Source organism: Brachycentrus maculatus, unplaced genomic scaffold, assembly GCF_059751285.1.
Source record: "Brachycentrus maculatus isolate JH-2025_06_01 unplaced genomic scaffold, ASM5975128v1 h1tg000124l, whole genome shotgun sequence".
NCBI classification, from domain to species: domain Eukaryota; kingdom Metazoa; phylum Arthropoda; class Insecta; order Trichoptera; family Brachycentridae; genus Brachycentrus; species Brachycentrus maculatus.
The window spans coordinates 1215423-1229389 of NW_028280877.1; the positions used below are offsets into that span (position 1 = coordinate 1215423).

Sequence of the window (13967 nt, forward strand, 5' to 3'; positions counted from 1 at the left end):
AAAATATATATTTAAATCTAACGGCGTTCGCCGGATAAAATAAAACGACCTGTTATTTTATGTGTATATACAAATATATATATAAATATATATATATATATATATATATATATATATATATATATATATATATATATATATATATATATATATATATATATATATATATATATATATATATATATATATATATATATATATATATATATATATATATATATGTATATATATATATATATATATATATATATATATATATATATATATATACATATATATATATATATATATATATATATATATACATATATATATATATATATATATATATATATATTTATATTAAATGAAACTAATAATGAGTTTGAGCATATAGAGGAAGTTATTCACAGTAAAAAGATTTAAAATTTCAAAAACTAATAATTTTATATGAAGGGACCATTAAAAATGTTTGATTCGTTAAACGCATTTCCTTATTTACCGATTTCCTTGTTTGTCTTAGAATATCTTAATTTTGTAGATATTTTTCGTTTTTCATAATGGTACTCTTACTTCATATTATGAACTCAACTAAAATTTTTATTTTGGATATTTCCTAGTTAAATTCGCAATTATTATTCAATCTCATTCGTTTATTAAATTCAATTGATCCATACAGTTTATTGACTATAGCTGTTCACTAGATTTTAACAATTTATAGTCTTTGATTGAATTTCGGATTTCCTTTTAATTAAGTTTTTCTTGCAAATTGGTGTTTAACTTAACTAAGAACTTTACATAGGAATCTAAAGTCTCAATTATTTTTCGATCAGATAAAGTAAATGAAAATCAATTAGTCCATCTAGTATACATACTATAGTTGTTCTCTAGATTATCACAATTTAAAGTCTTTGATTTAAATTGATATTAACATTAAATTCATTAAATTTTTTTCTAAGAAATTGGTGTTGGGTTTCGCTTAAGAATTTTCAGGGTAAAAATATTACTATAAATATCGTTAAAGAATCACAATTCAAATGCCAACAATTTCCTTCAGATAATAATAAGAAACACTTGTTCTTTATTTTATTTGTATTTATGGCGATTATTACATTTCACATGTATTTTTTTTGCAAAAATTTAGAAAAAAATGCAAAAAATAATAATAAAAAGTAGTAAAAAATTCATTATGTCAGTGCTCAAAAATGTACATGTAGTCGTACATTATTTAAATACACATAAAATAGTAAGTATCTACTACAAAAATACATCATAATTATATTTTAACCGTCATCGACCTTAAAAAATACTCAAATATTTCACGAACATGCTTTGATTTTAATATTAGTTTAAACAGCTGTTTCAACAATGGTACTACAATGAATACTGAGTTGTTTGATTTACTTACTGCTTACAATTTTGTGGTTGAAGAAAAAGTGGACTAATAAAAATACGTATTAAAAAAAAATGTATATTATGATAAATACAAATTGCACAGACCTATAAGACAATTTAAGTTAAGTGGACATTTCTAAGGAAATGATAATGGAGAATACTGTGTTTGATTGACAACGTAGTATTTGGTAATTGAGCATTTACCAAAAACCAAAAGACATATGAAAATATAATAATTTATTAATATTAATATTCGTGAAAGAACCGTTTACAAAAATTCTTGAAAATGGATTATTACATGTATTTAAATATGATGAGCTACAGTTTAGAATGATCAAAAGTACAGCAGGTACGCCAAATAGTCAGGTTAGGAGTCGTAACAATCGGCGGGTATGTATGAGAAGATGCATGAACGTAGAAGAGGCGAAGAATGTTTGCAAGGACACAGTGATGTGGCGCTCTATTCTCTCTGCCTACACCTGCGGGGAAGCGGCGTGATGGGTCCATCCGTCAAAAGTACAGCAATTTTCGTATTTCTTATCGGATATCAGTGCAATGCGATTTTTTTCAATGTTCAGACGCGTTTTATTTATTGTGGGGCGATAGACCTTAAAAAAGTAAACAGAAATGCATTTTTTGTTTTATGACTTTCTTTATAAATATAAATATTACATGGAAACACCGTATCACGTTATAGAATCTAACCAAAAATGGGACGAAGCGTGCATCAATGCGACAGGTGGCTATTTACCGAATATAATTTTACATAGATTTTAAGATTTACATCTCCATACACTTCTTTATCTATATATGTTGAAGTACCAATGAAGTCTTGGCAAAAATACTACAATACGAAACAATCATCTACCCAACTAATATGTACTGTACAGAATGCATGATTTAATAGTAAGGATCATTGCAAGACTTATCTAGTGTATATAGGATAAAATCCCATTCTACAACTGGTGGACACCAGATGGCAATATAGTGAAATATTTATTAGTCAAAATATGGTGTAATTAGTAATTATTTTAACTGGTTATGTCATTCAGGCGCGTTACTGTTGGGACATTGAACTGCAATAACACAAGTTCATAGGTCACTACGGTACCTGCAATCTAAAAAAAATAAGACATTTGTAAAAAAAAAAAGATTGATTTAATACTCATATTTCTTCGTTGAAAAGTTCCATAATGCATTTATTACCTTTAGAATCAGGCTTTTAGTTATGGAAAAAATGTTTAATCCTGTAAAAGCTATTTTGTCTGTGGTCACTTGGTCTAGAAATCTTTGCACCTAAAACAATAGCAAAAAAATGAAAATAGCTCATGGTGTACGGTTAACTATACACAAAACTAGCTGATTTAATGCAAATAGTTACTTTTATTTTAATAATAATCAAAATAAATTAGGATAATTTATATAGCGCCATTTTCATAAAATACTACCTCGAGGACGTTTTGAGTTTAATATCTAACATAATATTCCTCTCAGTCTCCAATAAATAATGATTGAATGTTGGTTTATACGAAGTCTGTGTTATTCAAAATATTCCTAAGGATTTGAGAAATAAAAACCAATTTGGAAGTATTTTCAATAATAATATCCTTGACATAAGACAAAATTAATCAGTAATTCCTTTTTTGTCCAAGCAGCCAGACTAAAAATGCATTATAATATCTGGTGACTTTCAAGTAAAGCATGAAAAAGGACATGCTATCTTTCTTCAAAACCTTGGCTATCCATCGTTTTCTTTGTTAATAATTAATAAAACCCTTATCTGCACCCCAATGGTGCATAGGGCACTGCGTCATATAAACGCAGTGTTATCTTGATCGTTTACACATGAAGGAAAGGTGATCAACCCTCCGCTTCAGGTACCAGTCCAGGGTAATATTGAATAAATATTGCAGTGAAAAAATCACTCATATTTATTTTACCCCCCCTAGGAATCGAACCCGGGTCCTCCAGAATGGTAGTCGAGCGTGCTGACCATTACACTACGGAGGCGGACTTTCTTTGTTACTCTACCTTTTTCTCCTCAAATCCTTAATTGATCCATCTCCACTTACCTTCCTAGTTTTCATCAGTTTGAAGTTTCAAAAATATACAATTATGGTATCGTTCAATCATTTTGTGTTTTTTTTTTGTTTTACTTACGTACAAGCCCCATATGCCAATTAATTTGAAACATATAAATATAAAATATAAAAGACTTTGACTAGTATACCTAGTCTGTTTTGGTCAATTTTAAGTTTTTGTTAGCAACAAGTCCGGCCAATGTACATATATTCTATACAAGAGGCTGGATAATAATAATCATGTGCTTACCTCAACACAGTAATGTTTTGATGGCAAGGAATGCAGAAGATATTGAGGTTTTATTGAAACACTGTAGAGACGTGATGCGGATAGTGAAACATACAGGAATCGAATTACGAGCAAACCAAAAGAAAACACCAAATAGGCGATGTCAATGAAAACGGGCCACACTAACCTAGCAAAAGAAAAAAAAACGATTTTGCATAAACGTATGTTTTAACTTATTACAATTGAAGTTTTTTACCAAATGCAGCTATTAATTCTATGAAGAGCTCTTATTTTGAGTTAGGTTCAAATTGTGTAAGTGACACCAATCAAAAAAAATATTCTGTGAATCACAATAAAATAACTCTGGTTAAGAGAAAACGGGAATGGAGAGTAATAAAAATCTACAAATATATGTACAACCTTCATGTACTAAATTCTCCAAAGTGGAGTTAGAAAAGCGGCTGTTCTCCATATATACATCTTCCAAGAATTAAGATAATATAGATGTGTAATGATGGAAACGTTACACAGTGGATATAGAAATTATTGAATCCAGTCGATGCCAGATCGTAAGCCAATCAACGCCTGACTTCCACAATCCCTTCGTATTAAAATATGATTCGTTTTAATTAAAACATTTAATTATCTTGATAATATAAAATATTACAATTTTTTCAATCAGTTTATGAAGAAAAAAAGGTTTGTACATTATAAATAAAATATGGGTACTTACTTATCTTTCGAAAGCTTACAAGTATTAACAACATCAGAATCATCTGTTGTTTGTCTGTGAATTGAAAATAAAAACAACGTTATGCAAATTTTAATCAGAAAAATAAATATCTTTGTGATATTGAAAAAATAATATTTCACCTGAGACTGAAGAACAATTGTTGACAGATTATGTACAAATTACCAGAAAAGGTTAGAGGAATAATTTTGTTGATAGCCGAATCCACTTTTTTAACGACTCGTGAAAGTGTATGATACTCTTCTCGGGCAGACCGCCAAAATTTTTCTGACGAGTACTGGAATAATTATAACATCTTTAAGCATGAAATAATGAGAGAGTGTAAACAATAAAACAATAGCACTATTCTTATCATTCATTGTTCACTTTGTGTAATACCACTTAAAAACACTACTTGTTGTTTCGGCATTAACTTTGTGGTAAGACATGTTACAGTGATTAAAGAAAACATTTGTTTTATACCACTTGAGTTTTATTAAAGACTACATGTTTCAGAAGATAAACTTCCATCATTCAGGTCTGTATAATAATTTAAATATAAAATATAAAATTGTTCTATTAATTAGGAGAGGGGAAAGTTAGGGGAAGGGGGTTAGTCAACGGGCTAACCCCCTTCCCCTAACTTTCCCCTCCCCTTATTTATAGAACAATTTTATATTTTAGTTATTATACAGACCTGAATGATGGAAGTTTAACTTCTGAAACATGTAGTCTTTAATAAAACTCAAATGGTACAAAACAAGTGTTTTCTTTAATCTTATTTTATTAAAATTAAACACTTGAAATTTTGAAATTTTCTTTAATCATTAAAACACTACTTCATGACCTCAAATGTTTTTAAGTGACATTACACAAAGTGAACGAAGAATGATGAGGTGAGTGTTATATTACCATACCACAAAGTTAACAATGTTAATATACAAAACAAATACCTTGTTTTCGGAGGAAATCAAAAAATCATTCAGCTTCTCGAATCGATCAGTTATTCCGACACTTACAAGAATTATAAAAACATCTTCGAAATTCCATATGAAAGCCATTTGAGTATTCCAAATCTAACGAAATGAAGATAAGTTTTAAGTTAGTCTTTTACCTGATGAGTAATAAGCACAGTTCAATTCACACAATATTGTACAGTACGGTACATAATCCCAAGTGCTTTATAAAAAAATCACATTTATAAAACAAAGGTTTCTGTTCTAAGCATACTAAATATTTTTAACAATAGAGTCCTGAAATTATTTTTTTTCACACGAAACATATATGTACCACCATAGGGATGTTCTCCATGTAGGCAGAAAATCCATCCGTACCCTAATTACGAGTACACTCGTACGTATAGGAACACAACAAGTGCCTACCTTGATTAAGAAATCTATCCAGCATGACCTTTGTTTATTGTATCTTCAAACCCTTATCCGCACCCCGATGGTATATAGGGCACTGCATCATATAAACGCAGTGTTATCTTGATCGTTAACACACGTAAAAGTGATCAGCCCTCCGCTCCAGGTACCAGTCCAGGGTAATAATATTGAATAAATATTAGATTGAAATAATCACTTTTATTTATTTGATCCTCCCCTTTGAATCGAACCCAAGGTCTCCAGAATGGTAGCCGAGCGTGCTGACCATTACACTACGGAGGTGGACATATTATAGATTAAAGTATAGCAACATCAAATCTTACCTGTAATATGTGTCCAATCCAAGGTGAAAATTCAATGATATCAAAGAATTCCGGAAATGTCCGAGTGTAGTATCCTTCCAAGAGAGGTAGTTCCGGTGAACAAACATGTCCTGTGACAACTAGACTCGCAATGCTTAGTGAGTGTTCCACTACAACGCAAACAATTGGCTGATTTATACAAACATTTAATTATTATTTTTTGACATCTCATCAAAGATGATGAAGAATATGGAAGTCTGGGCATTAACGGGGCTGACGACCGTCATAGGCTGGTTTAAGTGATCACTTTACACACGTGTAACATTCACCAATTTTACCCATTACCACACTACTCAAATTCTCGGAAGTTCAATATATTTGAACCAATTTAGAAATCTTGGTCTTGAATGGTTGGAAATAGTGAGAGTGAGATGATCTTTAGAAAAAAGACTAAAAACACATGTGTTTGCTAAATCATTTCCTCCATAATATTTTCCCCAATTCATTCACAGTGAAGCGCCCTTGAGGTATTATTTTACGAAAATGGCGCTTTATAAGTTATCCAAATTTATTATGATTATTAACTTAGTAGACTCAAAAAATCTGTGTTTAATTTAAAATTATACATAAATATAAAGTTTGTTATTGTATTCTACAACTTACCAATGGCAAGACATAGTAGACCAGTGCTGGTGATGAAAAATCTTCTGCGGAGGGATCCAGGATTCAAAGCTTTTGAGCCAATTACAGAAGCAGTTTCTGAGGACGATATGGTTTCAATAACGCCTTTCCATTCCTGGGCCAGAATCAGGAATAAACACAAACCAAACAGAACCTGGATATAGAAAATGAAGGTTCCTTGAATCAAAATTGATACAATTAATCAATTTCACATCCGAAAATCGACCGATCTTTTGGCATCTTATAAAAATTATGTGACATACTCACCAAAAATTGGAAGACTGATTCCTATTTTAAAAATACGAAATAACCAAAGAGATACAAATAAAAAAGCGACTATTGCCATGCATATTGAGTACATTACGCGCCAACTTGTCCATGAGAACCTTGAAAAGAAATAAAAGAATTAATAACACAACTTTATTTATTGACTTGGCATTTGATTTGTAGAATTCCATTTTAATTGTCAAATCAAACACGTCGTTTGAAAATGCCATAATTAGGCGAGACATTCGAGAGTTAGCGAGACATTCGTTTGAAAATGTCACAATATAAATTTTTATGTGTTTTTTAACAAAAAAATATAATAAAATGGGTAGAATTGGTGATTGTTACACGTATTAAAAGTGATCACGTTAACCAGCCTATGACGGTCGTCAGCCTCGTAAATGCTTAGACTTCCATATTCTTCATCTTTGAAGAGATGTCAAAAAATAAAATAAAATACAAATTTGCAGACTAAAAAAAATCTTAGTTTGATTTAACAATTAATACATAAAATAACATATTTTTATATCAAAATATTATAATGTTGAACTGTTTCATTAAATACATCCCTCAAAGTATGAAAGTATGGTATTCATCATACCTTTCTATGTAATTTTTCTTTAAAAAATTAAAAGTTGAAACGCAAACATTGTACAAGTAATAATTTTCACAAACATTCATATCAAGAATCTAAATACATGTATTATCTTTTTTTTTTCAACTGAAGAATTTAAAAGCTTGTGCAAGCTTTGATGCGTAGTATTTAAGACTAGGTGTCTCCAAACTATTGGAATAGTGATAAATGGAAAATTTAACAGATTTTGATTTTAAATATTGAAGAATTATGTTTTTTACTGATGGAAAGATTGATAAAGGCATGTAATGGAGAGATTAATGCTGGTAACAGAATGAATAACAAACACAAGTCTACTAATGGAACTCAACTAGCTGTGCACAGTACTGGAACCAACCCTAATATATGAAAGTGAAGCGATTAGTTAGCAAAATAAGAATGAAAGTAGACTTGAAAAAAAAAAACAAAAGAATTAATAACACATCTTTTGTTTATTGTTTGATATTGAAATATTTTATGTATCTATAACATTAGTTTTAAATTACATATTTATGTATTAATTTAAATCAAACACAGATTTTTTGAGTCTACTAAGTTGTATTTTATTAACAAAAAACACATTAAAAAAATGATGCGTTATTGATAATCTAATAATTACATCTACATATAAAAAATCCTTAAAAATAATATTACCAACAATTGTATTAAAATCTCTAAAATATAGCCATGTCAATAAATTCTTCCTTTCCCAGAAAACAGATATAAGAGTACATACCTACATCCCCCATTAGCGACTGTTGTCTCCCATAAATTATTGCTGCACATGTTATAACTGTCACTTAGAATTGTATAGCTACATAAGGACCGTAGTCCATTTGATCTTCACATTCGTTTGATAATGCCCTAACAAGGCGAAACAATTGTCACAATAAAATTTTTTATGTGTTTTTTGTTAATAAAATACAACTAAGTAGACTCAAAAAATCTGTGTTTGATTTAAATTAATACATAAATTAAAATGGAGTTCTACAAATTAAACGCCAAGTCAATAAATAAATTTTTTTTTTTATTTTTTTTTTTAAATTACATATGTTAATATCCTTTTACCTTAAGTTACGTGGATCTGGTTTTAGCACTCCTGAAATAGGCAGAAGTCCAACGCACTGTCCGATAGCTAAAAAAGGGCCAATGGCGTAGTGGAATGAATCGACAAGGAACCTTTCAGAAACTATGGCATCCAGAGACTTACTCCTGTTTGTAATGAAAATGTCTGGAAAGAGATCGGTTAAAAAAAAGTAATGTCTCTTTTAAAACTATGTATGTAAGTAAAATTATTATAAATTATATTTGATAAATACCACCATTTCTAAAAATCTCTTGTGCACGTGTTTTGATGGGTTCCGCATCATTTTCAGTTAGAAAATAATCTGGGATGCATCAAAATACGTGTCACAATAGATTTTAAGAAATAGTGCTATTTACCAAGTAAAACTTAAACTTAAAATGGATGGGTATTATCACAACCTGACTGTCGAATCAATAAATGAAATAAAATTTACCTTTTTTGTTCATCGCGTACATATCAGATTCATTAAATTCGATGTCCAGCTCAACATTTGATCTATGAAAAAAAAAAACACTTGAAAGAAAAACTTTTAAATATTTCAATTTAATATCCATTTGGTTAGTGTCATGTTCCTAATTTGTTTTTTATTTGATTAAAATATATTAATTGGTGGTGGGAAGATATAATTTTCATACCATTGTTCATACCTCGAACCAATGTACTGTATAAAAACATGAAGAAAGAAAACCTTATAAGTATAAAAATGTGCAATAATTTACCTTCGTAAGACATGTTGGCTAGGAATTTGTTTTCCCCATTTGAGAATTAACTTATTTTGTGATAGTCTTGATTTTTTCTTCATCCAAAATCTCATGTTTTTCACCAGGGATTTTTTTTATATTTCAGTAAATATTTTCGTTATTATAAGAATGTAAATATTTTTCGCTTTGATATTTGCTGTATCGATAGCTGAAACTTTGCGATAAAGAGATGATAGGTAATAATTTGAAACTGTAATCCTAGCTGAAGAAATAATTTCTACACATTACTGAAACTACACAGAAGACACAATTTAGATTCACCTAGTCTTGATACTTACTTATAAATTCAACCCTTTAACGCGCAAAATAAGACAGTGGTTTGTTTTTAAGATCATCTTCAGTAAGATATATAATTCAAAGAATATTTATAAAACTTCAACCTTTAATCATTTTACTATGGTCATCAATACGCAATAGTCTGAGAACTATTCCATCAGTTCGCCACATTCACAACAGACGTAAATATAAGTGATTTTCATCGGAGAGATAGCTGGTCTTCCACCTCCAAGGACCGGAGAATGACAGGATATAGTCCTTTATAAACAGGAAGAAGAACAACGAGAAGAAGACTTTTATCGATAATTTAAATTGCAACCTTAATAACTCATTCTTTTTCTTTTCCTGATTTCTCAACACGAACGAAGAGAATCTGTTTTTTTCCATATTTTACAAATATTTGTACTAAAAATGTTGTGAATAAAAATAATTGGTCAAATTATGACCTACAATTTTTTATTATGTTTTCAGGCCTTTCCTAGTATGAATCCTGGGGTTCAGATCTTGGATACAAATAAAAGAGTCTGCTAAATAATAACTTACAATCCAACAAAGATGGCCGTTATGAACTCATATGTATAGCCTGTGTCATGAGGTTGATCAATATATCTAGGAGTTCTGAAAATTAGAGTTGTATGGTTGTCAACCATGGGTAGAATAATAGAATTAAATGTTGACATGTCTAAAAAAAAAGGAACAAGTACTGAGAAGAGAACATGGAAGTCTGTTTATACTTAAGTATATAGAATTGGTTTAAGTGAAAAATTTATACAATATTTTTTTGAATTTCTATCCATATTACTCCAATTTCGATATTTTGTTATTCGTATAATACACACTTAATATTTCAATTTTGCAATTCAAATTTGATTGGCAAATACATATCGTAGTCATACAGGACAAAGTGACCAAGTGTATTTTGTACAAAAACGTTATCATTGACTATTTGATATCTTACTAGCTTGATATTGCCCTGAAAAAATCCCAAAGGGTTTTTAACTTGGAAGTATAATGTATTGACTTGGTAAAAATGACTAACTGCATTTATTTTGTTTATTTTCTTGCCAAGCAAAAGTGACTTGAATGGCCATCTTGAACATTTTACGTTTTGTTAGTTGGTCACTTTCTCCTGTACGACTACGATATTATAATACAATTATAATAAAATACATATTATAATAACAATAACAAAAAAACAGTAGGAAGGGGTTAAATAATATCTTATATGGGTGTTCGAACGAACTTGTGTATAAATAAATGTACGATATTATATTTATTTCTAAAACACAATGAATGTTTCGGAATAAAGTTTTTTGTATAAACTGTTTTTTCATTATTTGTTATTATTGTCATCGTCCAACAATGGAAAATTTTATTCCATAGAATATTTTATTATGACAAAAATATTATTGTGCGATGTTGCGATAACCATGATTGATCCGGTACCTACTTGTCAACAATGCTTATTGTAATTTTTCGTTTGAAAAGACCTATTTCATTGTTACATGTGGTGGACCTACTAAATGTATGACGTATCATCAATTATGTATTAGTACTTAAGAACCAGTAAATTCGAATTTTATATTTATCATACCTTTGAATAACTAACTAACTAACTAACCATCACGCCGCTTCCCCGCAGGGGTAGGCAGAGAGAATCGAACGCCACACCACTCTGTCTTTGCAAACATTCTTTGCCTCTTCTACATTCATGCATCTCCTCATACATACCCGACGATTATTACGACTCCTTTGAATATATTTTTCTTATACAAAAAGTTAAAAGGTTAAAAAGTCTTATACACAGTGATAATTAATTTATTCAAACCCTTATCCGCACCCCAATGGTGCATAGGGCACTGTATCATATAAATGCAGTGTTATCTTGATCGTTAACTCGTGAAGAAAAGGTGATCAGCCCTACGCTTCAGGAACCAGTCCAGATAATATTGAATAAATATTAGAGTGAAAAAATCACTTATATTTATTTGACCCCCCCCCCTGGGAATCGAACCCGGGACCTCCATAACGGTAGCCGAGCATGCTGACCATTACACTACGAATTGTTAATTGTATTATCACTACGTGATAATACAATTAATAATTCATCATTAACTTGCCTTCATACAAGAATCTTTATACTCTTTTTACTTTTTAAACATAATAATTTAAAAGCTTATGCATGCTTTGATGCGTAGTATTTTAGAGCTAGGGTCTCCAAACTACTGAAATAGTGGTAAACGGTGAAATTTAGGGTGATTTAGAATATTAGGGAATTACGTTTTTAACGGATGGAAAGATTGATAAAGACATAGAATGGAGAATTGATGTTAAGAATATAATGAATGGCGCACTGAAATCAGTTGTAACAAACACAAGTCTAACAGTGGAAGATAAACTAGCAGTGCACAACGAAGTACTGGAACCAACTCTAATGCATGAAAGTGAAACATAGAGTTGGCAGAATAAGGATTATAGTAGACTAAATGTAGACGAAATACGATCACTTAGATGGGCGTGCGGCGAAATGGTGTTGATAGACGTTCAAATGGTAAAATGAGGAAAAAATTACATAAGCATTATCGATAACATTAAGAAAGGCGTGTTGAGATGATTTGGACACGTGTGACGACTGAGCAAAGTAAAACATATTAAGTAAATAATATTAACATGAAACGAATGTAGTTGGTGTGATAGAAAGAGAAGAAGGCCAAGTAAAATTTGACATGATCAAGTATCTCAAATACTCGCATATGGACAGGTCAGATGACGGATTCAACGGCAAGTATTTATGAATGTAGAATATTTTATGTATAGAGTGGTGTGGCGTTCTATTCTCTCTGCCAACCCTCGGAGAGAAGCGGCGTGATGGTTAGAAAATCAGTTTAAATTAAACCGCTGGTATTCCCGGATTTCCCCTTGGAGCAGTTTTCCATTAATAAACAGTATTGGAGCAAAACGTTAATGCGATTTAAACGTTAGCAAATTCTTATTGCACACGGATTAACAACTGCAGCATTGCCATTGTGTTCTATTAGCGTTGCGCTGGTAATATTGCAGCCGTTAGCGCAGAATGCCGAGGATTATGTGGGTACGAAATGTGTGTGCAGTTCCAAACCATTACCAAAGCTCATATTATCAAATATCGTCATTAGGTATATTTGATAATATGAGCTTAAACCTATCAGCGGAAGCTAAACTGGCAGTGCACAACGGAGTCCTGGTTCCAACTCTAATGTATGGAAGTGAAACATGGAGTTGGCAAAAGAAGGATGAAAGTAGACTGAATGCAGTCGAAATGCGATCTCTCAGAAGAATGTGCGACAAAACGATGTATGATAGATGTGCGAATAGTGAAATAAGGAAGGAATGCAAAGCTGAGATAAGCATTATCGATAAAATTAAGAAAGGTGTGTTGAGATGGTTTGGACATGTAGAACGAATGAGTGAGGAAAGAACGGTAAAACGAATTTATGAGGCGAATGTTAGTGGGAAAAGAAGCAGAGGAAGACCGAGAAAAACATGGCACGATCAGGTATGCCAAACACTTGAAAGTGGTCAGGTTAGGAGTCGTAACAATCGGCGGGTATGTATGAGGAGATACATGAACGTGGAAGAGGCGAAGAATGTTTGCAAGGACAGAGTTGTGTGGCGCTCTATTCTCTCTGCCTACCCCTGCGGAGAAGCGGCGTGATGGTTAGTTAGTTAGTTAGTTATATTCAAATCATTTGGCTTAAAGTTTATGTGTTGAATGACATGATGATTTAAATATAAACATAAAATATGTCGCTCACTCCTTTCAACAGCGTCATATATCAAAAATCGACATTTTTCAGTTGTGCATGTTTTCGGAAAGCCCAGAAAATATACTATATTATACAAATATAAATAAATTCGTAAGAATCGTAAAATCCGACATAATTATTCATAAGTAAATATAAATAGATTGTAATATTGTATAAGGTATATTTACATTTCATAAATAATGAGTTAATGCAAAAGAAATACAAAGTATATTGCAATTTGCAATACACCTTAATTTATTATATTTCTTTGTGTGTATATTGTATGAAAGTACCTGATATAGGTAGCAGGCAGGGAAGGCGAGCCGAGATAAAATATTTTATTCAAAAATAATAAACATAAAAAAAATAATTTAATGGGCTACTAAGTACCTA

General features: G+C 30.8%; 1 protein-coding gene across 1 annotated transcript; it reads right to left on the bottom strand.

Annotated features, from left to right (window-relative positions):
• Positions 1-2006: 2006 nt before the first annotated feature.
• LOC148309442 (gustatory receptor 5a for trehalose-like) lies at positions 2007-9734 on the bottom strand. The gene is made up of 12 exons (XM_088260081.1): positions 9472-9734; positions 9186-9247; positions 8734-8896; positions 7053-7171; positions 6768-6962; positions 6126-6274; positions 5368-5490; positions 4558-4712; positions 4418-4471; positions 3706-3871; positions 2581-2670; positions 2007-2492 (listed from the first exon to the last, which is right to left on the bottom strand). The coding sequence occupies exons 1-12, from the start codon at positions 9564-9566 to the stop codon at positions 2406-2408; spliced, it is 1458 nt and encodes a 485-aa protein (XP_088116207.1). The 5' UTR covers positions 9567-9734; the 3' UTR covers positions 2007-2405.
• Positions 9735-13967: the final 4233 nt, after the last annotated feature.

Bases quoted from the DNA above. Each gene is read 5' to 3' on its own strand.
- LOC148309442 (XM_088260081.1), bottom strand. From the start codon at position 9,566: ATGAGATTTTGGATGAAGAAAAAATCAAGACTATCACAAAATAAGTTA. The intron at 9,248-9,471 runs GTAAATTATTGC...TTTTTTTCATAG, and splicing joins AGCCAACATGTCTTACGAAG to ATCAAATGTTGAGCTGGACA. The intron at 4,713-5,367 runs GTATTTGTTTTG...TAATTATTCCAG, and splicing joins TGATTTCCTCCGAAAACAAG to TACTCGTCAGAAAAATTTTG.